A 23345-nucleotide genomic window follows, 5' to 3' on the forward strand; every position below is an offset into this window, starting at 1 on the left:
ATAAAGTGCTATGAAACAAGGACTAAAGAAGTTTTGGGTTAATACGCTCATTTGTATTGTTATCTGACATTTGAGATGATTAACTTTGAATATTTTCAGGAAATTTAAGTTCATGTTGCTATTTTTCTAATTTACTTTGTCAGAACACAAAGTAGAGATAACAACTGTATGTCACTTCTTCCAAATAACTCTGAGATGAGAGGCAGAAAGTGGGGAACAGAGTAGATTGCTTGGGTTTTTTTCTTAGTAAGTAAAACAACTCAATCATAAAATGCACACAGCTGTATCTAAAAGAAAAATGCAAACACAACGTAACCATACTTTATTTGACTGCATCTTATTTAGACAGCTTGCACATTTAAATCCCATTAAATCTCTCTCTCCAAAAGGATACGGGACAATAGGAGAAAATTATGCAGCAATATCCAGTCATCAAACAGCAGTCCAATATTTCGAGATACACGTGATATTTTATACTCAACTCATATCTGACGTCAATATAATTTATAGTTATGTTTTTACAAACCTGAAAGCCCTGTAACATTTTAGCACTCATTTTAGTGATGTCATGGTGCACTGAAAAGTAATTCTGATGCACTACCAATTGCTTTTATCTATGCCCCTGAAAAGTGATGAATTTCATGATTTTTAGACACCATAATATACACATCCAGTCTTATACATGTCAGCCAATACCATAACACAGGGCAAGGTAAAGTTAAAACATGTGACAAACAAACTCCTTTACAAAGATTTGTCAAGCAAGTGGAGAGGGTGATTTGGGGAAGAGGCAGAAAATATTAAAACCAATTTTTAAATATTTTTTCTTTCTTATTTTAATTTTGCTGGCTTCAACTTCAAAAACTATTGTCTGGTTACTGACCTGTGGATTACTCTTGAGTAGTTTTATTTTAACATAATGGAAATTGTAATCAGTCCACACATCAAAAATGGTAGTATACCCGTTAGCTTCTTCAATACTAACATATATAGCTTCATGGTAGCATGTATAAAAAATGTTCAGCAATATTAACTGCCAAACCAGTGTCAGTGGATAGCACAGTCAGTCTTAAAGAGGCAGCACCCCTTTAAAAGAAAGTTGCACCAATTTTGCTCAGGTTTAGCCAAGTGAACTCACTCTATCAATTTTAAATGGAATTTTTTAGATTATTCAAGAAAAATAAAAGCCCAATATCAAAAAGTAAATTAATGTTTGATCCCTTTTAATTGGAATAGAAATTAATTTTGGTTATCATGTTATAAGTTAAAATTTTAGTCTACTTAAGTAAACAATTTTTGCATACCCAATTAAAGACATAAAGTAGACACTGTTATTTAACATAAACTAGTCAAATAATACAGCAACCATATGACTTTTTATCACATGGCTATGGTCACATTTATAAATACCCAGTCAATTTGGCAAAACTTAGTCAATTCAGAGGGAAAGGGTCAGTAGTAATGGTTTCATTGACAACCTGCCAAAAACATAATTGTTGAACTGAAAATCCAGCATGTGTCTACTTTAGAACTGTCCCCGTTAGTGAGTCAAGCAAATGTATGTTCATCAATAATCATTACCTATGAACCAGCAAGTCAAATATAAAGTGGTGAGATAAAATCTGGTGATGTAAGTATTGTACTGTGGTGTGTTTTTTTTTAGTTCAGTTCCCTCCATATTAAAAATAAGAAGCATCACAATAATTGGTATTCCTCTAAATGCTAAGAGCCCAAATGAAGTTTGACCAAAATCATACTCAAAATGGTCAACTGAAAAGCTGAGTATTGTGTGGTCATATTTTAATGTAACCAGTATTCTGCCCATTAAACTTTCAAGAGCAATATAAAATAGAAAGAAAAAGGTTTCTTTAATAATAAGGAACTATAAATGATCCCACCAGCAGAAAGATTTATTTTCACCAAATCTGTTTATCTTTATTTTAAAAGTACTTGTTACCATGTTCACTTTCAAGACATTACACTGAGCAAAGAGCAGCTTTCCTTTAAAAAAAAATAAAAAAAATAAAAAGGACAACAAACTTTCCTGAAAGGGGGCTTTTACCAACTGTTAATGGAGGTAGGGTTTTAAAAAAATACAGTAATCATAGTCATAAAATAAAATTCAAACCAAATACTAGAGAAAAAGTAAAGCATAGCCAAATGAAAGAAAAAGCATAGATTCCTATAAAACATTTTTCACAGAGAATGAATTTTTTTTTCCCATGGGTACCTAGGTTTTCCAGCTAAATAAATTATCCATCACAGGTTTCCTGACTCAATTGAAAGCAATTAATTTTAAAATTTGTTATAGTGCACAGACTGGCCAAAACACAATTTAACTTATGAGCATAGTGATGGCTATTGAAAACCCAAAAGAACTCATTCCAAAAAAAATTCCATTTCTCACTTTTGTTTTTCTAGGAACTAAGCAAAGTTCCCCCAAGAATTTGCTCAAATAAGTGGAAAGTAAATAAAATCAGTTTAAAGTGGATACAATGCACCTTAAAAGACCAAGAACCAAAAGTGAAACATTTCAAGAAATGAAAGCAATGTGAATCCTAATCAAGTGGGAAAAAATCTTCCACCTACATTGTAAAAGCTGTTCTTCACAGCTTAGCAATAATTTTGATTAAATAAAATCATATCAGTTTACATTAATTTTCTATTCTTTTCCAAAAATTCCCTCACTCTCAAGAAAAAAGTGCATCCAAAACCCAGCAATTCCCAGCTCCACTAACTTTCTCATCCCCTTTGGAGCCATTTCTCAAAGATTTTCCGAATAAATTCAACTTCTTACTGTAAAGTAAACCACTCTGTCACTCACCTGAAAAAAGTATCCAAATTATAAAAATCTGAAATAATTTATTATCAAATTCAGAATTTAAATTAAAAAAAAGTTTGCTTGCAAAGGCCTTAAAAAAAGAAAAGAAAAAGGTAGCATGCATTAAAAAACTAGAGATGAAGACAAATATACTTATCTACACAAGCACTGGCAGACGCAATTTAATTGTTACCTTTACTCATTGTAAGACACAACCAACCCTAAATTTTTCATTCACTAATCACTGAGGTACCAATATTCAAGAATGGAAAATTTAATATTGAAAAAAATAAAACCTAAAATTGAAGCTTTCCCCCTACCTCCTTCAGAAAACTATGGCAGGTTTCATGTGAAATGTTAGTATACTTAGAGATTTTTACAATCTACATTGGCTTTTTTTAAGGAACAAAAACAATGTTCCACTTACTGGTTCTGTGGTAAAATGATCACTTTGTTATTAATTACATTGTCAGCAGACTTTTGCAAATGAACAAACAAATCTTGGCAATCAACTGGCACATCTTGTTGGTACCAAAAAAACTCTTTAAGTTTAAAACAATCTCTTTTAATTCAGAACAAATGCGCCATGCCAAAGTGCAACAAATGTTGTGCGACACTCAATGAGACACTGACAGATAAGAACTGCATGGAAATTACTAAATCCACCTGCAAAGCAATTCTGTACAAATTGCATTGCATGCAAAGGTCGATTCTGAGTGGTTGGAGAGTTGTTCCTTGATGTCAGTTTCTCAACGCAGCCACAATTTAAGTCGCAGTGCATCAACTCCATTTAAATAGTATCTGAACAGCCTCTTATCTCGAACAAAACCAAGATTTTCATAAAGTTTCAAAGCAGACTTATTCGTTATTTCTGTTTCCAAAACAACCTTCAAAAAATAAGAAAAACTAAGTTATAATGTTATATATTTGAAACTAATTTACAATTTCATAATTTGACAAATCACTTATAAACAATTAGATCAAATATTTTTTTAAAAAAACATACCATACTTAACTTTTTAAAAATTGATAGCTAAAACAGTAATTATTAAAGACATACAGAAAAAAACACACACAAAAATAGTCATCAAAAGTTTAATAATAATTCCTTTTGGGGAGAAAGGGGGTGGAAACACTGAAACATGTTCTGTTCTACTGATTTTTGTGATATTTAGAATTTTTAGTAATGAAAATATGTTTCAAACTAAGACAAAGATAAATTATTTCCCTGTGGATAATAGCAGTGTGATAAAAAGATGGAAGGAACAAAAAAAATCAATGGTTTAGAAAATAAACCAGTATTTGAAAGTGTTCACATTGACCTCCAACTCCTATATTTTCTTTTTCTTTTTAAATAACTACAAGTATTTTATTGTATTTGTGTAGGTAAAGAACAAGATTAAGTATTAATCCTAACATATAAAAGGCCAGGGGCCGTCACGACTGAATGGATGACGGAACAGCAGGCTGTGTGGGGCAACCAGGCTGGCAGGGGGGTTAGTGAGGGACGACCAAACGACTGAACAGCAGACTGCGTGGGGCAACCAGGCCGGCATGGGGGGGCAGTTGGGGGCGACCAGGGGGAGCAGTTAGGAACAATCAGGCTGGCAGGCAGAGGCAGTTAGGGGTGATCAGGCTGGCGGCGGGGGAGGGGAGGTAGGGGTAAGGGGGGCAGTTAGGGGCCATCAGGCAGGCAGGCAGGCAAGTGGTTAGGAGCCAGCGGTCCCGGATTGGGAGAGGAATGTCCGACTGCTGGACATCCCCCGAGGGGGCCTGGACTGGAGAGGGTGCAGGCTAGGCTGAGAGGACCCCCCCAGTCCTGTGCACGAATTTCGTGTACCGGGCCTCTAGTCTATAACTTTGTCTCATATGCAGGAAGTTTTCCTTATACAATATACACTCAAACAATAGGTTTACATGCTTGTTGGAAGGGTGCCATATTTTCATTAATTTGTCATCATTTATCCCAATGACAACTACCACACTTGTCTAGAGTCCACACCAGAGTCTGCAAACTACAACCCTTGGGTCAAATGTGCCCATGTCTATTTTTGTAAATAAAGTTTTATTGGAACACAGCCAAGGCCATTTGTTTACATGAGGTTTATGGATGCTTTCTTCACTTACAAAGACAGAAATGAGTAGATGCACCACAGATCTATGGTCCGCGAAGCCTAAAATATTTACTACTTGGCATTTAGCAGAGAAAATTTGCTGAACCTAGACCAAAGGTACCCAAACTTTAGTGTAGGGCTTATTAAAAAAAATTGCTCAGCCCCACCCACAAAGTTTCTGAGTAGGTTTGGGGTGGGACCCAAGAATGTGTACTTTTTAAAATTGCCAGATAATGCTGGTCAGGGGGCTAAATACAATACTTTAAACAGAAAAACACATAAAGTATTATTGTCTTTCTGGGTCTTTTTAAATATTACTATAGCAATGGCCCTGACGATGATACTTTTGAAAATTATATGATTTTCTTTCCTTAATTTATTTTACCTTCCTCTACCAAAACATCCTTTATTCCACCCTCCCAACTTTTATATTCATAGCTCTATTGATTCTAAACCTACCTCACTGAGAATTATTAATACAGTAAGCCATGGTTACTGTCAGGATGTTATAACCCTCAGGTGTTTAGAGTGGGATTAAAAGGGCAAAATATCATTAAACAAAGGCCCAAGTGAAGCCTTTGAGCATGTTCCTGTTCCAACTCAAGGTATCAAAAAATCTAACAAGAATTCAAACAAAAAATGAAATTGAGAAAAGATTGTAACTCATCATATCCAATAAATGAACTCATGATTAACTCCTCATCCATGATCCCTTATGTCAGTAACAAGATATCCATCACAATAATGCCTCAAACCTGAAACCTAGGAGTCATCCTAGAACAGTGGTCAGCAAACCACGGCTCGCCAAACACATGCGGCTCTTTGGCCCCTTGAGTGTGGCTCTTCCACAAAATACCATGTGCGGGCACGCACATACAGTGCAATTGAAACATCGTGGCCCATGCACAGAAGTCCGTTTTCGGCCTGGGCGAGTCTATTTTGAAGAAGTGGCGTTAGAACACTCAAGGGGCCAAAGAGCCGCATGTGGCTCGCGAGCAGCGGTTTGCCGACCACTGTCCTAGAACCTCTTTCCTTTCCATCCCCGTACTATGTCCAAGCACTTAGTATTTCCATTTTCTCTCTTAAATCTCTCTCAAACTGGTCCTCTTCTTTCTATCCTCATTGATAACACTCTAATCTGAGCTGCCATCAATCTTCACTGTAAGTACAAGAGCTTCCTAACTCAAAGATCTCCCATTCTCTAAGTAGTGTGATGCTCTTGTTAATTCCCTGCTTATCCTCAAGATAAAGTCCGTAAATTAAAAATAATCTAAAGAAATCTAAAAGTCCCATCAAAATTTGGTCTCTACCCACCTTGCAAACTTTGTCTCTCCCGTTGCTCTCCACAATCAACACTAAACTTTCAGTTTCTGGAATCTACTGAGATCTTTCCTACCTTAAGCCTTCATATAATCTGTTTTTCTCTATTTAGAAGTATGCTCTTCCTACCCTCCTTGCTTTTGGCCTTAGCTTGTCACTTCCAGACTGAATCAAGTTATGTCCCTTTCTTTTTATACAACCTCACAGCACTCTGCACCACTCCTTATTCCACTGCATTCTCATTTAACATTTGATAAGTATGTCATTTCTATTAGTTGGTGAGCCCAACAATGGCTGTGATTATGGATAGGTACCTCCTTCACAGCTATTTCCTCTGCATCTAACACACTGCCTGACATATAGAAATATCTTAAATATTTATTAGTTATATTCTCAGCACCTTTTATTATGTTACATAAATATTAAAGTACTGCCAAGCTTGTAAATGACCAGAGTACTTAAAGAGAAAGCACCATCTTAAGACAATTACTTATGCAATTAAGTCATAGAAGCAAATCACATGCTAAATAAAAACTTTAAAAAGATCTAGAAAGCAAGTAACAGTTCAGGATCATGAGAAAATTTTCCTAAGAAGGCCTAAAATAATAGTTGTATAGCAAACATATTGCTTTAAGATAAAAATAAGGAGTCAAATCTCTCCGCTCTTTTTAAAAAAACCACAGAATTTAATGGCTAATTATTTTGTATCTACAATCTGGTAATAGAATTATTTTGTATACTGAAATAGATAGATAGATAGATAGATAGATAGATAGATAGATAGATAGAATTTTTTAAAAGTAATGTAGGCCACCTAACACTCCAGTCTAGGTCAATACAAGTTTTCAGTTTTGAACAATTAACTTGGGTAATTCCTAGAATTCTGTTTTAGGCCAGCACCTAAATAACTAAATTACAACTAAAATGTTAAAACAATATGAGAAGCAATAAAGCTGCAACAACACAAAACTTGGAACTGATTTCACAGAAATAAAAAGGAGTGACAGTTTTAATAAAATAGCTAACATTTATCAAAGGCTTACTAAATGTTATGGAAAGCATTTTACATGCATTTATCATTATTGTATTTTCACAATAATCCTATAAATAATTATTATTTTCTCTAATTTACAAATGAATGAAACTCAAGGCCAGTCTCTAAACCTGAACTAGAGCTTAATAGTATTCACTCTTCTATACCTCCCATGATTGATTTCCAAAGTAAAAACAATGCAGCAAATGGAAGCTCTAACATATTTAAAACATGATGAAGGAGATCTAAGTCCATTTTCATTAATATTTGGCAATCTAAAATATTGAAAACATCTGCAGCTAACTATGGCTACATAAATACAAACAGGTGTTGAATTACATAGAAAAAAAATTTCACAAAGGGCTAACCTTTTTAAAATGAAAAAGAGTCTCTCAGCACACTCACAATTTCTAAACAAAGAGATTATGTATTATTTGACTCAATAGAAAATGCTAGGAAAAAAGTAACTACTTTTTAATACTTGATCACTTATATTCTTGTATTAAAAGAGAATCTGGGTTTATACTGAAATTCACTATAAAACTATTCTTTTAGTACACATCATGGGAGTATTACATTGGAAGCCAAAGGATAATAAGGTTATTTGGTCCTAAAGAAACTTGGCAGTTGAATTCTACTTAACAGAAAAAAAGGATTACAGTGAATGTCTACGGATTCTCTTCACAACAAACCATTGTTAGAATATGCCAAACCATTACAGTTTAGGAAGCCCTTTTTAATATTACTAGAGGCCCGGTGCATGAAATTCATGCACAGGGCGGGGGGAAGAGTATCTCTCAGCCCAGCCTGCACCCTCTCCAATCTGGGATCCCTCTCACAATCCAGGACTGCTAGCTCCCAACTGCTCGCCTGCCTGCCTTCCTGATTGCCCCTAACCACTTCTGCCTGCCAGCCTGATCACCCCCTAACCACTCCCCTGCCAGCCTGACTGATGTCTAACTGCCCCCAGCCAGCCTGTTTGCCCCCAACTTTCCTCCTTGCCAGCATGGTCACCCCTAATTGCCCTCCCCTGCAGGCTTGATTGCCCCCAACTGCCCTCCCTTGCAAGCCTGGTCGCCCCCAACTACCCTCCCCTGCTGGCCATCTTGTGTCCACATGGGGACAGGATCTTTGACCACATGGGGGCAGCTATCTTGATCTTGTGTGTTGGAGTGATGGTCAATCTGCATATCACTCTTTTATTAGGTAGGATAGAGGCCTGGTGCATGGGTGAGGGCCAGCTGGTTTGCCTTGAAGGGTGTCTGGGATCAGGGTGGGGGTTCCCTTGGGGCATGGGGCAGCCTGGGCGAGGGGCCTCTGGTGGTTTGCAGGCCGGCCATGCCCCTCCGGCAACACAAGCGGAGGCCCTCGTACCTGGGATATATTTATCTTCTACAATTGAAACTTTGTAGCCTGGAGCGAAGCCAAGCCTTCTGCTTGCTCCGTGGCGGCAGCTATTTCTGTTGGGATTTATTCACCTTCTATAATTGAAACTTTGTAGCCTGGAGTGGAGGCCTAGGCTGGTCAGGGCAGGTGGAAAGCTTGGCTTCCTCCGTCGCCGGGGCAACCCTAGCCTGCTCTCTCCAGCTCTGTGGCTGCCGCCATTTTTCTTGGGATTTATCTTCTATAATTGAAACTTTGTATCCCTGAGTGGAGGCCTGGGCTGGCCAGGGTGTGTGGAAAGCTTGGCTTCCTCCATTACCGGGGAAAACGAAGCCTCCCTCCTGCTCTCTGTGGTGGCAGCCATCTTGGTTGGGGTTAATTTGCATACTCGCTCTGATTGGCTGGTGGGCATGACTGGTGGGCATGGCTGGTGGGTGTAGCGGAGTGATGTTAATTTGCATATTACTCTTTTATTAGGTAGGATAAGCTGGAAGCTCCTAAAGGGAGGACAGGCTTGTTCACTGCTAGAACCTAAGCACTAGCTCACTGCCTGGCACCTCACAGGCTACTTACACTGATATTGCTGAATGAACACCTTTATTGCTCTTCATAACATTCCTTTAAGATCAGAATTACCATCACATTGCATAGACAAAGAGAGAAATTATAAAAAGTTAAATGAAGTTAACATGTTGGTTGTTTTGTAATTGGTCACTGTATACTTAGAAAATTATAATTTCAGTTTTCCTCAAAACAATGAATTATATACAAGACTATTTTTACATGTAATTTTGCTTTTACCAAAAGGTATTGTAACAACTTAGTTAATCCTGCATATATATTTTTTAATCTTACTATGTACACAAATAAGACAACTGCTGTAGCTAGAAAGGAGGTACAGATAAGATGATAGAAACAAAGAACTAATTATTCAACAAAGATTGGTTCAACAAAGTACATTTAAGAGCCATGTACTATACCATTAATGCTACACTAAGAATACAGCAGTAAACAAGAAAAGGAATCTCTGTTCTCCTTAGTGGCTAAGACACAGACTCTGTACAAGTAAATTTAAGCGAAGTACAGTAGTCCCCCCCTTATCTGTGGGGGAAATGTTCCAAGACCTCTAGTGGATTCCAGAAACCACAAATAGTACCAACCCTACATATACTACATTTTTTCCTATACATACATACCTATGATAAAGTTTAATTTATAAATTAGGCAACTTCACAGGTAGAAGATTCATTCTTATTATAGACTAGAGGCCCGGTGCAAGACATTCATGCATGGGTGGGGTCCCTAGGCCTGGCTGGTGATCAGGGCCTATCAGGGCTGTCTCTCCCAGTCCTGATTGGGGCTGGGCTGGCCGGGGCCTGCCGGCCGCTGGACAGGGCCTGGAGGCCTGCCAGCTGCGGGGAGGGTTCATGGGAGGTATGCCGGCTGGGGGGAGGGATCGGGGGAGATTGGCTGTGGGAGCGCACTGACCACCTGGGGGGGCAGCTCCTGCATTGAGTGTCTGTACCCTGGTGGTCAGTGCGCGTCATAGCGACTGGTCAACCGGTCATAACGGTCACTTAGGCTTATACATGTCTTAGCAACCTCAACATACAATTTTTTTTTCTTCCTTAGGTTGAGCGCTTTCACCTTTTCACTTAAAGGAAACACTTTTGGCTTCTCTTTGGCATATCCGCATTACCACCATTACCACTCTCGTGTTTGGGGGGGTCATTATTAAGTAAAATAAGGGTAACTGGAATACAAGCACTGCAATAGTCAATCTGATAACCAAGATAGCTACTAAGTGACTAATCTGAGGCAAACATACACAGCGTGAACATGCTGGACAAAGGGAGGATTCTGATGGAGCAGTACAACAACAGTGCAAGATTTCATCATGCTACTCAGAACTGCTGGCAATTTAAAATGTATGAATTGTTTATTTCTGAAATTTTCCATTTCATATTTTCAGAGCCTAGGTGACCATGGGAAACTGTGAAACCACAGATAAGTAGGGATTACTATATTACAAAAAGGGAAGTAAAGAAAACCAGAGAAGGTACATTGATTCTGTCCAGAAGGATTAAAGAAAACTTTAAGGAGTTGTTGATATTTTAATTGGGTATTAAAGACTGACGAGTATTTTAATAAGCAGAGGAGGAAGAAGCTGCTACTGGGTCAAGCAAATACATCAGTGAGAAAGTTGTTACAATGGAGTGGAAGGGGAAGAATCCAAACGAAATGGGATGAAATGGCAATATAAAGTAGAACCAACAAATACACTACCATCAAAAAATAGAAGGGCCCAGCTGGTATGGCTCAGTGGTTGAGTGTTGATCCAAGAACCAGGAGGTTGTGGTTCAATTCCCAGTCAGGGCGCATGCCCAGGGTTTTGGGCTCATTCCCCAGTAGCGGGTGTGCAGGAGGCAGCCAATCAATGATTCTCATTGACTTTTCTATCTCTCTCTCCCTCTCCCTTCCTCTCTGAAATCAATAAAAATATATATATTAAAAAAAAAGACTATTTCATAATACATATATCACTAATTTAGGATTTAACCTTGAGACTAAAACAATATAACCAAAATCTCCATATTATCCCTTCAAACTTTCAAAGTAAAACCAATACTATTTAAACATTTGATCAATTAAGTGAAGCATGTCTCACAGGTAATGATTATGGAAACTCAGAAAAGGCTTAACCATAAGGAATATAATACTCCCTGATCATAGCTTCCCTGTTCACTGGAAATCACTCCACTCATGCCAAAGATTTCTCCAAACTGTTACACCACTTTTTCAAAGCCTGACTTTCTTCTTGATGAGCTGTCTAAGCCACTGTGGCTACGGTCCAAACACAGACTTATAGTCATAGTGTATATAAATTTTAGTTACCAGCCATGTAAATTATCAAGGTCACTGTACCTTTTACTTTTTTATATTAAAAGCTGCAAACAATATGAGATCCTCCACCATGTGTAATTATCTTATTTGGAGTAAAATTAAATATCATTAAATCCTAGACTTCTCTATGCTGCCCGGTGTGTCTGTAGGCCTTCTCATGCAACCACCATTTAGTGTGATCTGTCAGAATACAAACTAATGAAAACAAGAAGTATGAGTATATTCTGCAGTAAATCTCTATATTCTGACAATGAAATGTGTTCATGAGATATCATTAAATGGAAAAACTATTACAGAATAATTGTGATTTCACTTTTTATAAAAAAAAAGTATTACACAGCTGCATACAGGTGTGCTTAGAAAATGGGAGGATGCATATCAAAAGATTAATAGTAACTATAAGTGGAAAGATGAATGAAGAGTTAAAGAGCATGAGGACAGTGAAAGGTACATTATACCAAAACACACACACACACACACACAATGGTTAATTCTTGTGTTTAGATTTTGTATAAAAAAGAAAATTTTTTGAAAAAGTAAGACAAGTTACTTATTAAGGTCACTATGTTGTTGAAAAAAAATTATTTTGTGAGTTAATGCACATTTGCCCTCCAATAATAAAGACAACTGTCACTTGTATCACTCATACAGTTACTATTCATAAAAATGCAACTTTGTTCCTTCTTAGTCATCATTGCTATACAGACATTTATACTTCCCCTTATTTATACTTATTCCCTCCCAAATTATTCAATAGTAAATCTTAACAGTCCCAACTATCACCATTATTTACTGAGCACCTACCATGTTTAAAGTCCAGTGCTATAGCATACAAGAAATTATACCTGCCATAAGGCCTTAGAAAAAAAGCTGAAAAGAGATGCTCTGAGGTTAATATATAGATGGCTCTACATTAAAAAAGTAGCTGTCTTCACCCACCTTCCCAAGCCTTATCATTATTTAATGCTGAGAGATGTTTGTCAAATTTGAAATGTCCTTCCTATGAGTTGACAGTTGGCCAACAGTTAAAAATAAAACTTATTTAGAAAGAAACTAAGGTTAATATGTAACTTACAATAAGTGATAACTGATAACAAATCCTCTGAATACCAATTCCTCTGAATACCATTTATTTACTGAAAATGTCTAAGATTTCACCTTTACATTTAAAAAAACAACAAATTTTAGCTCCCATTATCACCTTAAAATTTGTTCTAGTCAAAATTCATGTGTTTGAATGATATATAATTTCACTACAAGTTGCATTTGTACATTAATAGTTTGCTATAAGACCTGCAGTATAATTATCATGGGATATTTATAAAAATACTCAGTAGAATACTGCCTAAAAGGTCTTAAATATTTAGAAAGACTTACCTCATCACAGTCTCCTTCAACCATGGCATATATAGCTTTCTTAACCAAGTTAGTACCTAGAATATAGATCTGAGTATTAATGAAGGAAAAATGTAATTAGTTTCTTAAAGATACCTAAATTATAACATCATAATAAGCACATAAATGTCAAATGCTGAGTTCTACCTTGAATGCAGATACACAGATTATCTTAAGTGAGAAAAATTTTAGATTTAAAATGGGAGGCCAAGAGAACCTACACATAGCAATATAAGTTTCCTCGTGCAAGACCTAAGCAAGTCCTGATATATGCCTTTTTCTCAGGTGTAATTACTTGCTCCAAGCAGGAATTTCTGCTATTTTGTTTGAAGGGAAAAGGGAAAAAAAGAAAAAAGGTAAGATATAATATGGCCAAGCAACCCAGGAATTTCTTGAGCTGAACTCACTGCATATGACCCATGAACCAATTTTGCCAAAGATCACACTAGAACTGCTGTGACCCTAAGTACCGTATTTCCCAGCGTATAAGACGACTTTTTAACCCAGGAAAATCTTCTATCTTCTAAAAGTCGTCTTATACGCCGGAAAATACGGTAGGCCCAAGACACTGTGTTAGTTCCTACAACATGGGGCACACTTAAGTCTGGTATTTCCATACTAGAGGCCTGGTGCACAAATTTGTGCACAGGTGGGGTCCCTAGACCTGGCTGACCGTCGCGGAAGGAACAGACGCCGGAGGTCAACATAGGCGCCTCGCCACCACACAGTTCCCCGCCTCCTCCACTCATTCCCACGCCGCCACCGTGGCAGGCGGGCAGCAGACCAATTGAGGCCTGCTGGCAAGGTGGAGGGACCATGGGAGGGAGGTTGGCCGGCCAAGGGAGGTTGGCTGTGGGGGTGCACTGACCACCAGGGGGCAGCTCCTGCGTTGAGCGTCTGCTCCCAGTGGTCAGTGTGCGTCATAGTGACTGGTCGTTCCATCTTAACGGTCGCTTAGGTTTTTATATACACTGAGTGGCCAGATTATGATGATCTCTGAACACATAATAATCTGGCCACTCAGTGTGTGTGTGTGTGTGTATTATAGGCCCAGTGCATGAATTTGTGCATGGGTGGAGTCCGGCCAGCCTGGCCAGGGGGAGGGGACATGGGCGGTTGGCTGGCCTGCCTGCTGGTCAAACTCCCGGTTGAGGGGACAATTTGCATAATAGCCTTTTATTAAATAGGATATACACTGAGTGGCCAGATTATTATGCGTTCAGAGATCACAATAATCTGGCCACTCAGTGTATATAGATGATGTCAGTGGTGTGTCTGCAAATGTCTAGCAAAATATATCCTAGGTTAGGGTCAGATATATTTGGTACATTAAAGGGAAAACAACTGCCAAATGTGAATTTTAAGAATGAAATCCAAATTTTATAAGAAATCTCGCAATTCTCAAAACATGAGCAAACACATTATTTGGGCCAAACAAAATGTCTGAGGGCTAAGATGCAAACTTCAAGCCACCAGCTTCTGCCTTCTGAAACAGCCAGATAATTGCCTATCATTTTCCATGAGTCCTTATCAGCTCTTTTTAATGCATCAAAGTCTCAAACCTGGCTTATATTACAAGCCTAATTCATTAAAAATCTTGGTGGTAAACTATAACACTGTAAGTTGGTTAAACTTAATGTATTAAGTGAACCTATTCTTAATGATTTCCCAGGATAAATAAGACTGTGTCTTAAACTGGACAATAATACTAATAGTTGAGAAAAAACTGCAAGTGACAAAACTGTTGTTAATTAAATATTGGTACATGCATCAAATATTCTTTCATGAATACTAACTTAGCTTCAGTACATCCCAGAATTTGACTTGCTCAGACAAGTACTTGTCAATCTGCTCTTACATCTTAAACAGAGCCAGTAGGTCCTAAACATTAGGACAGGCTTAGAGCAGTCACCTCAGGAAGCTTCAGCCCTCCATCTATCAAGACAAACAAGATTCTCAGCGGGAGGGGCCCATGTATTTGTTTTTTAATCACCCAGATGACTCTAATGACTATTGTAAGATTAACTGAAAAATGCCAAAAAAGGTAGACCCAAGAAAGATGATTGGGAATGGTAAGAATTCCTTTTCCTGATCTTTGAATTGTTAATACAATTACTAGTACTAAATAATGGTAACAATTTCTCCATTATTTTGCCTTGATTGAGGTCCACTTCACCCAAGCATAGACAGCTTAGGGCTATGATCAAGTTAAGAATGCTATCAAAACTGCAGCACTTGGTATAATGCAAAGCATTCTGAACATAATCAAGAAATGTTTGGAGGTAAAAAATGGTCACCTGCTACTTATTAAAAAGATAACCTCTCAATTTTTTTAAATCATTAACAACATTTTGGTTCTCTGGCCAGTGTGGTTCAGTTGGTTGGGGGTCGTACCTTGCACTGAAAGGTTGCCAACTTGATTCCCCTGTGTGCTTTGGACTCGATTGGGGGGCAGGGGGTGTTTGAAGGAGGCAGCTCTCACTTCAATGTTTCTCCCTCTCTCTTAAAAAAGCACACAGATTTTGGAAATATTTTCAAGTAAAAACAATCTTGATTTTCTTTCCTTAGCATCATGCTCATTTCCACATATTTACAATTAAGTCTTCTGCTTCAAAATATAAAAAATAACTCATGCATTCTTTTAATGACATAACATTTTCCTTACCAATGCCATTTCTCCTGTATTTGGAATCCACGGCTAACATGGCTATATAACCTCTGCGGAACATCTTTTTGTGCATGTCCAACTTGCAAACGATGGCACCTACACACTCCTCCCCTACCACGGCCTTAAAAATAAACAAACAATTATGAAGAACATAATGCCACCAGGTACTGTACCCAGGGAAACAGCAACCAACCACTGATCAGCATTTTTGAAGGAGGAAGAGATAATGAGAATTCTAGCAAGAGAGCAGAAGTTTCAGAAATCTAAATCCCAAAACTCCTTCAAATGTTCTAGTTTTAATATCTTTCAACATTCTTTAAAACATGAATTTCTTATGCGTATTATCAAAGCCTAAGGGGGAAAAAGCAAAATTCCATAGGTAAACATTCAAATGCTTTATAAAAGGTCTCTAATTATAATTAGCTTTATAAGAGGTTTATAATTATATTATTTGCAATAAATACATACTTAAGATTTGGGAAGGAGGAATATGTGAAAATAGCTTTTTAAAGAAAAAGTCTTAATTAAGATATGATAAAATATTGTGAAACTTGCTTATTGGCAAAGTACAATAATTTTAAATTTATAATAAAGCTTTTGTGGAAGATATGACATGATTTATACTTGAACAGTTAATTTTGATCAGAAAAAAATGTACAATATTTTCAGAAAAAGAATTGTTTTAAGATATTCCTTGGATCCTAATCAAGGGGTTATTGTTATTGAGATACTACAAAGAGTAGATGGATATACAATGGTCTCATTTTCAGGACACTCTTGACAGTGAAGTCATTATCATAAAGCGCATAGTATATCTAGAACTCAAAATCAGAGCTTTCTATTTAAACAAAAATGTACAGCTTTCCAGAGTAATTAAGATTTCCATATTTTTTTGAAAACTAAAAATATGGTTTTCAAAAATTCCATCAATGGTAAAATTTTCTAGTAATACTATATATAGCCTGGTCAATATAAATAGGGCAAAGCTCCAATTGTTTAATAATGTGTAAGCCAGAAATACTTAATTGCTGATAAAAGACCTCATTAGAAAAAAAATGAAAACTTCAAATTATCTCTTAATAATATTAACTTTTCAGAAGAAACTATTTCAAAAACAAAAAACAGGAATGGGTTAAAAAATTAATAAGTAAAGCCCAATTTATACTTAACTAGCGGCCCAGTGCATGACATTCGTGCACAGGGGTGGGGGGGGGGGGTCCCCTCAGCCCGGCCTGCACCCTTTAGCAGTCCAGGAGCCCTCAGGGGGTGTCTGACTGTTGACTTGGGCCTAAGCCGGTCAGACATCCTTTGCGCTGCTGCGGAGGTGGGAGAGGCTCCGGCGTCAGCCCAGCTTGTGGCTGAGCAGCGCTCCCCCTGTGGGAGAGCACTGACCACCAGGGGGCAGCTCCTGCGTTGAGAGTCTGCCCCCTGGTGGTCAGTGTAATTCATAGTCGTTGCGCAGTTTGGTTGATTTGCATATTACCCTTTTATTATATAGGATACCTATTTTAATTTAAATCTGTTAAGACTGTTTTAGTCCATCATTCTATAATTTGATTACAAAACCCTTTTTTAAAAAAACTGTGGAGAAATCTTTCAGGCATGATAATTCTAATCTATTTCATGCAAATATAAATTAGGTCAGAAAAATCCTTTTAAAGGAATATTAAATTCAATAATCCACACTAATTAATTTATATTTTATCACATAATCCAAAAACATTTGGGGTCATTTTCATTCATGATAAATCAATCTGATTCTTTCAAAATCTTTTGAAAACCTGAAATTTATGTAAAAATTGCTTGGTTAAACTTTTTCACATGAAAACTCACTTCAAATATATGTGTGTGGTTGTGGGGCACATGTGTACATATTAAAGACCAAATGGTACATTAAAAAAATTTTGGGCCTGACCTCATTAGCTAGGGAAAATAGAAATCTATGGAAATCTCTGATATGAAACTGTAGAATAACTACTTTTAACAGTGAATAAACCATCCAAAAGAGGACAATTTTAAAACCACTACATACAATACAGCTGGACAATACATTCAAATTATATAGAAATTTCAAACAAATCATCTTTGTCTGTTGACCAAGGAAGTAACAAGCAAAATATATTAGTTCCCTCTTGGACTAGATTGATTTCTTCCTAATTAAGAATATATAGGAGCAAGAATGAAGTTGTACATATAATTTAAAAATAAAAGCCCAATATATAATGCATTATTATTAACAAGATGTTGGTAGTGAGGAAGGCCAATGCTATTTTTTCCTGATAAATTGCTGATGAATATACACTTACAAGAATTACTAAACCACTTGTTAATTTTTTCCAAATAAAAGCTTCTGCTATTAAATGTGTTCTTTTTTCAGATGGGAACTGAAAAATTCCTGGCAAGACTTAACTCTAAAGAATAAAGGCTTATCAATCTATGATATAAATATAAAATATAAATTGTGTGAAACAGAGAGTCCCAAATTCCAGAACACTACAAATAGGAAAGAAGCGTCGTTTCCAGAGGAAGCCAGAGTTAAATTTAGAACAAATAAGTGAAAGTACTATACATCACTGGTAATAAGTTTAAGAAGTTCGAAAACACACCAACTGCAGTTCAAATACTATGAACTGCAATGAAAAATTAGTTAAGTACAGAGTAAGTGACAGTGCCTCCCAGTTATACAGTGCTCTACTTTCACATGTTACAATTATTAGAAAGAATCAGAAGAAACTATCATTTGGCCCTGGCCGGGAGGTTCAGTTAGTTGGAGCATCATCCTGTACACCAAAAAGTTGTGGGTTTGATTCCCAGTCAGTGCAAATACCTAGGTTTCAGGTTCAATCCCCAGTCAGGGCTCATGTAGGAGGCAACAAGATGTTTCTCTCTTCTTTCCCTTCTCTCTAAAAATCAATAAAAATATATATTCCAGTGAGAATTAAAAAAAGCAACAACCCTGTCATTTCTGTTAGTCAAATATGGTCAAGAATTGGCAATTTTCTAAGGTTCAACCTCAGATATTTTGTTTAATTCATTACAGGATACTCATGGAAATCAAGAATATTTTGGAGATTTCTAATCACTTGAGACTGATGTTTGTAAGGACATCTGTCCCTTAAGAAGTATAACTTTGTGACGTAATGATCTTCACTGAATAGACCAAGGGTATGTCATTTTTCAGGTTCTTGTTTCCATGTGGCCAGGAAACCTGAGTTCTAGCTTTACCTTCCTGCCACTGAATATCTAGAGATTTAAACATTTTAAAGTCACTCTGGTCCATAATTTTTTTCATTAATAAAATAAATCTGAACTAGATTATCTCTAGGATCCTTTACAGTTCTAAAATGATATGATTTAAAATAAACATACACATTATATTTGTTTTAAATTCTTATGGGAAATTCAAAATTTTTAAATGCCAATAAAAAGGCCGCTAATTGTTCAGCTATCGTTTTATGTTCCACACCACCAAATTCATACTTGCACTAGTAAATCTTATAGGTCAACCAGTCTTTCATATTTCGATTTCTAGATATTCAGAATTTAATATTAAACAAATTGACTCTTAAGGGCTAAAGCACAAATAAACTGGCAAATTGGGAGGAGACTATATAAAATCAAACTAAAGTTTACTAAGTTTATCAGAGTCTAAAATGGCAGACGAGTTGAGAGGTCTAGAACTCAAAAGTTGACTAAATATCATATAGTGGTGGGCAAAAGGTTTACAGTTGTTCATATGGAAAAATAATAATTAATAAATAATAATATAAAAATAAACTGTTTCATGTACTCACAACTGTAAACCTACTTTTACCAACCCCTATATATACCACTATTTTCTGAAATTAACAGAAATATACTATTTCAATTTAAAGAGTACCTCAATCGTACGCTTCTGTGGGTCAATTTACAGTTAAATCAATCTATAATATTTAGCGATTACAATGGAATTTCATATGACATTTATAATACGGCCAAAAAAATCATTTTCCCATTTTTGGATACAATGGTTAGACTCCTAAGAGGAGTTTCATAGACTATAAAATAGTTCCCACAGTTTAAAAAAAAATACTAAGCTCAAGTTTAGCAAAGTGAACACAGAAAATAGCAGAACAACCATTATTTAAAATACTGAGGATATATTTTTAGATTATCACTAAGCTACAGCATCAAAAAGATGGATTTCTGAAGTACTGTTAAAATGTCTTGCAGGGAATTAACAAGTGCAACTAAATCAATGCTGAAAGGATAAATAATAGTAGTAACTTTTCCCTTTACATATCATAACATACTCCTTAAAAGCATGTTGTATTTCAGTAAAATTCAATGGAAACAACGTATTTGTGAGTATATGAGACAAAGCATATACCTGCAGTTAATATAAGTGAAAGGTTTCAAAAGAAGTGAAACTGGTCAATATAATTGAAAAGAAACTATTGGAGTACTATGTAAAGTTTAAAAAAAATTGTTCCGCTTATTTGTAGCCCCGTCTTTTTTGCTTACATATAAATAAGAATTTTGTCAATTATACTTCACACACGCCAGTATTACTACGAGCATTTAGGCATATCTATGACCAGTTTCTTAAAAAAGAAAAAAATTAAGTTAGTAAAAAATTCACACTTTTAAGTTTCCTACATTTCACAAAAGGGTATTTTGTTCAAGTTTCAGGAGTTTTTCAGCCACCAGAAGTGTTAGTAGCACCATCTGCAATCAAGTACCAGAAGGCAGTCTGGCTACAACTGTTAATTGTCCTGTTGAAGTAAAGGAAACAAATCTCCATAATTACAGAATATGCTAGTGAGATTTAATTCTCCAATGTGGCCACAGCAAGTTTACTGACAAATCATGTTCTCCAAAACATGTTTATGCACACACTCTTCCCTGATTAGAGCTGTAATTGAGAGATTAATAAGGTCTGCATCCGAACAGAATCATGTTCAAATTAAATGACTGCAAAGTACTTTGAGGATGAGGGAGGGTAATTAAAGAGGTTAAACATTATTATAAGCTAATGCAAACAGGATATAAGACCCCCAACACGCAACCGCACAGGCCTGTTGCCTTTACATCAGCATCAAGTTAACCCGGATCACGAATTCTTCTTACCTTCAAAAGTTTCGCCCAATACCTAGGCGTACACGCCACCTTACATCACGTAGCACACTACGAAAGGCAGGCTAGGTCCTCTGCCACTCTCTCCCTCACACTCCCTGCCCTGCACGGCCTGGACCTCTCTGCTGGGTTCACCCTCCTCTCATTCCATCCACTTACCAAGAAACACAGCTGTGGCCAGTTGTGGATAAAATATCTATAGGTATAAATGGAGTAGGGTTCAGACAGATCTTTGGTGATCAGTCTCATGATATCGGGCATTTGTAGCTCGGATTCATATCGGACATAACGTATCGTCCGATCCTCCCCGGGCTCAACCTCCCTGCTGGAGGGGCTCCTCAAACTGCAGCCGGCGGTCAGGGATGAAGACAGCAGCCGCACCTGCTCGTCGTCCTCCTCCTCCTCCTGCTCGGTGCCCTCCGCCAGTCCATTGCGGGCCGCCGCGGGATCGCTCGCCGCCGCTGCCTCCGCGGGGCTGGGGAGCGCAGTTCTTGCATGGCTGGGGAGGCAGTGAGGGGGGCTCTCGCCCGAGTGTACCCCGGCTCCTTTTGTTGCAGTCGCTCTGGGGCCCCCGTCGGGGGTGGCCGTGGCCGTGGCCGCCTCGGCCGCGCTGAAAACCTTGCTCTTGAGCGAGGCGGCCGCCCGGAGGTGCCGCAGTTCGGGGCTGATCAATCCGTTGAGCTGCTGCTCCTGCGGCGGCTGAGGGCACCGGAGGCACGGATGCCCCTTGGCCGCCGCCGTCGCCTCGCCGCCTGCCCGACTCCTGCCGCCGCCGCCGCCGCCTTCGTGCTCCTCGTCGTCCTCCTCGTCCTCGCAGCAGCAGGCGAGGGCGGCCCCCGCCGGGAAGGGACAGCGGGGCTCAGCCACCGCCGAGGCCGGAGGTGCCGGGGGTGGGAGGAGGCTGCTAGGCCCAGGCGGTACCTCCGCCATCCTAGAGGCAACACACACCGAGAGGGGAGGCCATGAGACCCGGCCGGCGAGCGCCGAGCCAAGGGGGGCGACGGGCAGGGGGCGGCGGAGGTGGGGGGAACAAAGGCAGAAACCGTCCCTCACCGAGGTGCCCCCCAATTCCGCGGCGCCCCCCCTCCTGCTCTTCAGCGCCGCCCAGCTGCTCAGCCGGCCACCGTCCCCGTCCGCCCGGGCCCATCCGCCTGCCCTGTCACCGCCGCCCCTCCCGGTCCCTCCGCGAGGCTCACCCGGCACGGGTCCCCGCCACCACCGCCGCCACTCCTCTTTCTCCTCAGCCACTGCCGCCGCCTCCTTCGCCGCCGCGGCCGCCTCCGCCGCCCAGGCTCCCACTCCGCCGCCGTCGCCGTAAAGCGCCTCGGCTGTTACCCCGGGTAAAGTTTCCTGGGCCTGGCTTTACGACACTTCCCTGCCTGCCGGCTGCCGGGGCCGAGGGAAAGGGGCGTGGAGGGAGGTGACCTGTGGAGGGGCGGGGCCGAAGGTGTGGACGGCGGGTTTCGGGGGCGGCGCGTGCTGGTGGGCGGGGCTGCAGGGCGGGAAGTGGCTGAGGGCTTTGGAGTAACTTGCTCCGGTCCCGCTCTCCTGGCCTTTAGGGCTCCTCACCCGCCGAGTTTGCAGCGCGGGCCGGGGAGGGGTGGGCCGGACTGGCGCTCCCGGTTCCAGGCCCACCGCCCCCACGGAGCTGCCGCAAAGCCCGCCCGCCCATATATACCGGACTCGTAAAAATGCTTTACCCGCAGCTGGGTCTTTTTTAACGTTTGCCCTGCGTGGGGGTGGGGGTGAGGTGGGGGGGAGGGGGGGGAGGGGGGAGGGAGTGGCGGTTACCCGAGATCCTAAAAATGGAACGAATCAGGGGAGGAAATCGAAAAGGAGGGAGAGTTAAAATGCGAATTAAGTTTAACTAGTCTTTGCCCCTTTTAGACAAGAGAAGGTGAACAGGTAGTCTTCTTCCTCTATAAGGATATCTCCCTTCACCCGGCCCAGGAAAATTGGAGGTAAACGTGATTTACAGGTGCTGGGCTGCAGCAAGCACGCCTGCGGAAGATTCGGGGTGGAAGAGAGTGACTAAAAGAGCACATTCCAAGTCAGAATACAGAGCATGTGTCATAGAAACCTACACTGGAAACCTACACTTGGTTAGTAATATACTCTTATTAACCAATGTCACCCCAATGCATTTAATATTTAAAAAATCAAAAAAGGACTAAAAAAGTCAATCGGATGGGGATTTTAAGAAGAAAAAAAGAATACACACCTAAACCTGTGACACGAGTTGTAATAGGGCGGGGACCACCGGTAAAGAGGCCTCCGCCCTCCCCACCGTCTCCCGAACGGTCTGCCTGAGTGAATGCAGCAGGGAAAGAACTGCAGCGCTCGCTCTTTCCGCTCTCGGTTCTAAGAAGAACGCAGGTGGGGTAACTCACCAGCACATGGAGCAAATCAACTTTTTAAACAAGTGATTTGTAGAACTGGTCAGGTGTGCAGCAGATGGACGTTTGCAGGGATATAATTCTATGACTGGTTATGTTTGCAAGTTTTTGCCATAATCTAAGCTATAAAAAGCGGTATGCACTGAGCATAGCTGCTGTTAGTTAGATACAACTGTGGAGATTCTTGTCACCAAAG

At 39.3% G+C, this 23345-nt stretch overlaps 1 protein-coding gene across 3 annotated transcripts; it reads right to left on the bottom strand.

Moving 5' to 3' along the window:
* Positions 1–307: 307 nt before the first annotated feature.
* NAA30 (N-alpha-acetyltransferase 30, NatC catalytic subunit) lies at positions 308–22081 on the bottom strand. 3 transcript variants are annotated; one of them, XM_054716032.1, is made up of 6 exons: positions 21950–22081; positions 20913–21684; positions 15636–15759; positions 12953–13008; positions 10958–11155; positions 3656–3708 (listed from the first exon to the last, which is right to left on the bottom strand). In XM_054716032.1, exons 2-5 carry the CDS (start codon positions 21681–21683, stop codon positions 10991–10993), a joined length of 1116 nt encoding a protein of 371 aa, XP_054572007.1. In that variant the 5' UTR covers position 21684; positions 21950–22081; the 3' UTR covers positions 3656–3708; positions 10958–10990. The 3 variants fall into 3 exon arrangements, with proteins under 3 accessions (XP_008137228.1, XP_054572007.1, XP_027997468.1); XM_008139006.3 differs by lacking the exon at positions 10958–11155 and having other exon boundaries at positions 308–3708; positions 21950–22077; XM_028141667.2 differs by lacking the exon at positions 10958–11155 and having other exon boundaries at positions 3669–3708; positions 12953–13021.
* Positions 22082–23345: the final 1264 nt, after the last annotated feature.

Source organism: Eptesicus fuscus, chromosome 5 (genome assembly GCF_027574615.1).
Source record: "Eptesicus fuscus isolate TK198812 chromosome 5, DD_ASM_mEF_20220401, whole genome shotgun sequence".
Classification (NCBI taxonomy): domain Eukaryota; kingdom Metazoa; phylum Chordata; class Mammalia; order Chiroptera; family Vespertilionidae; genus Eptesicus; species Eptesicus fuscus.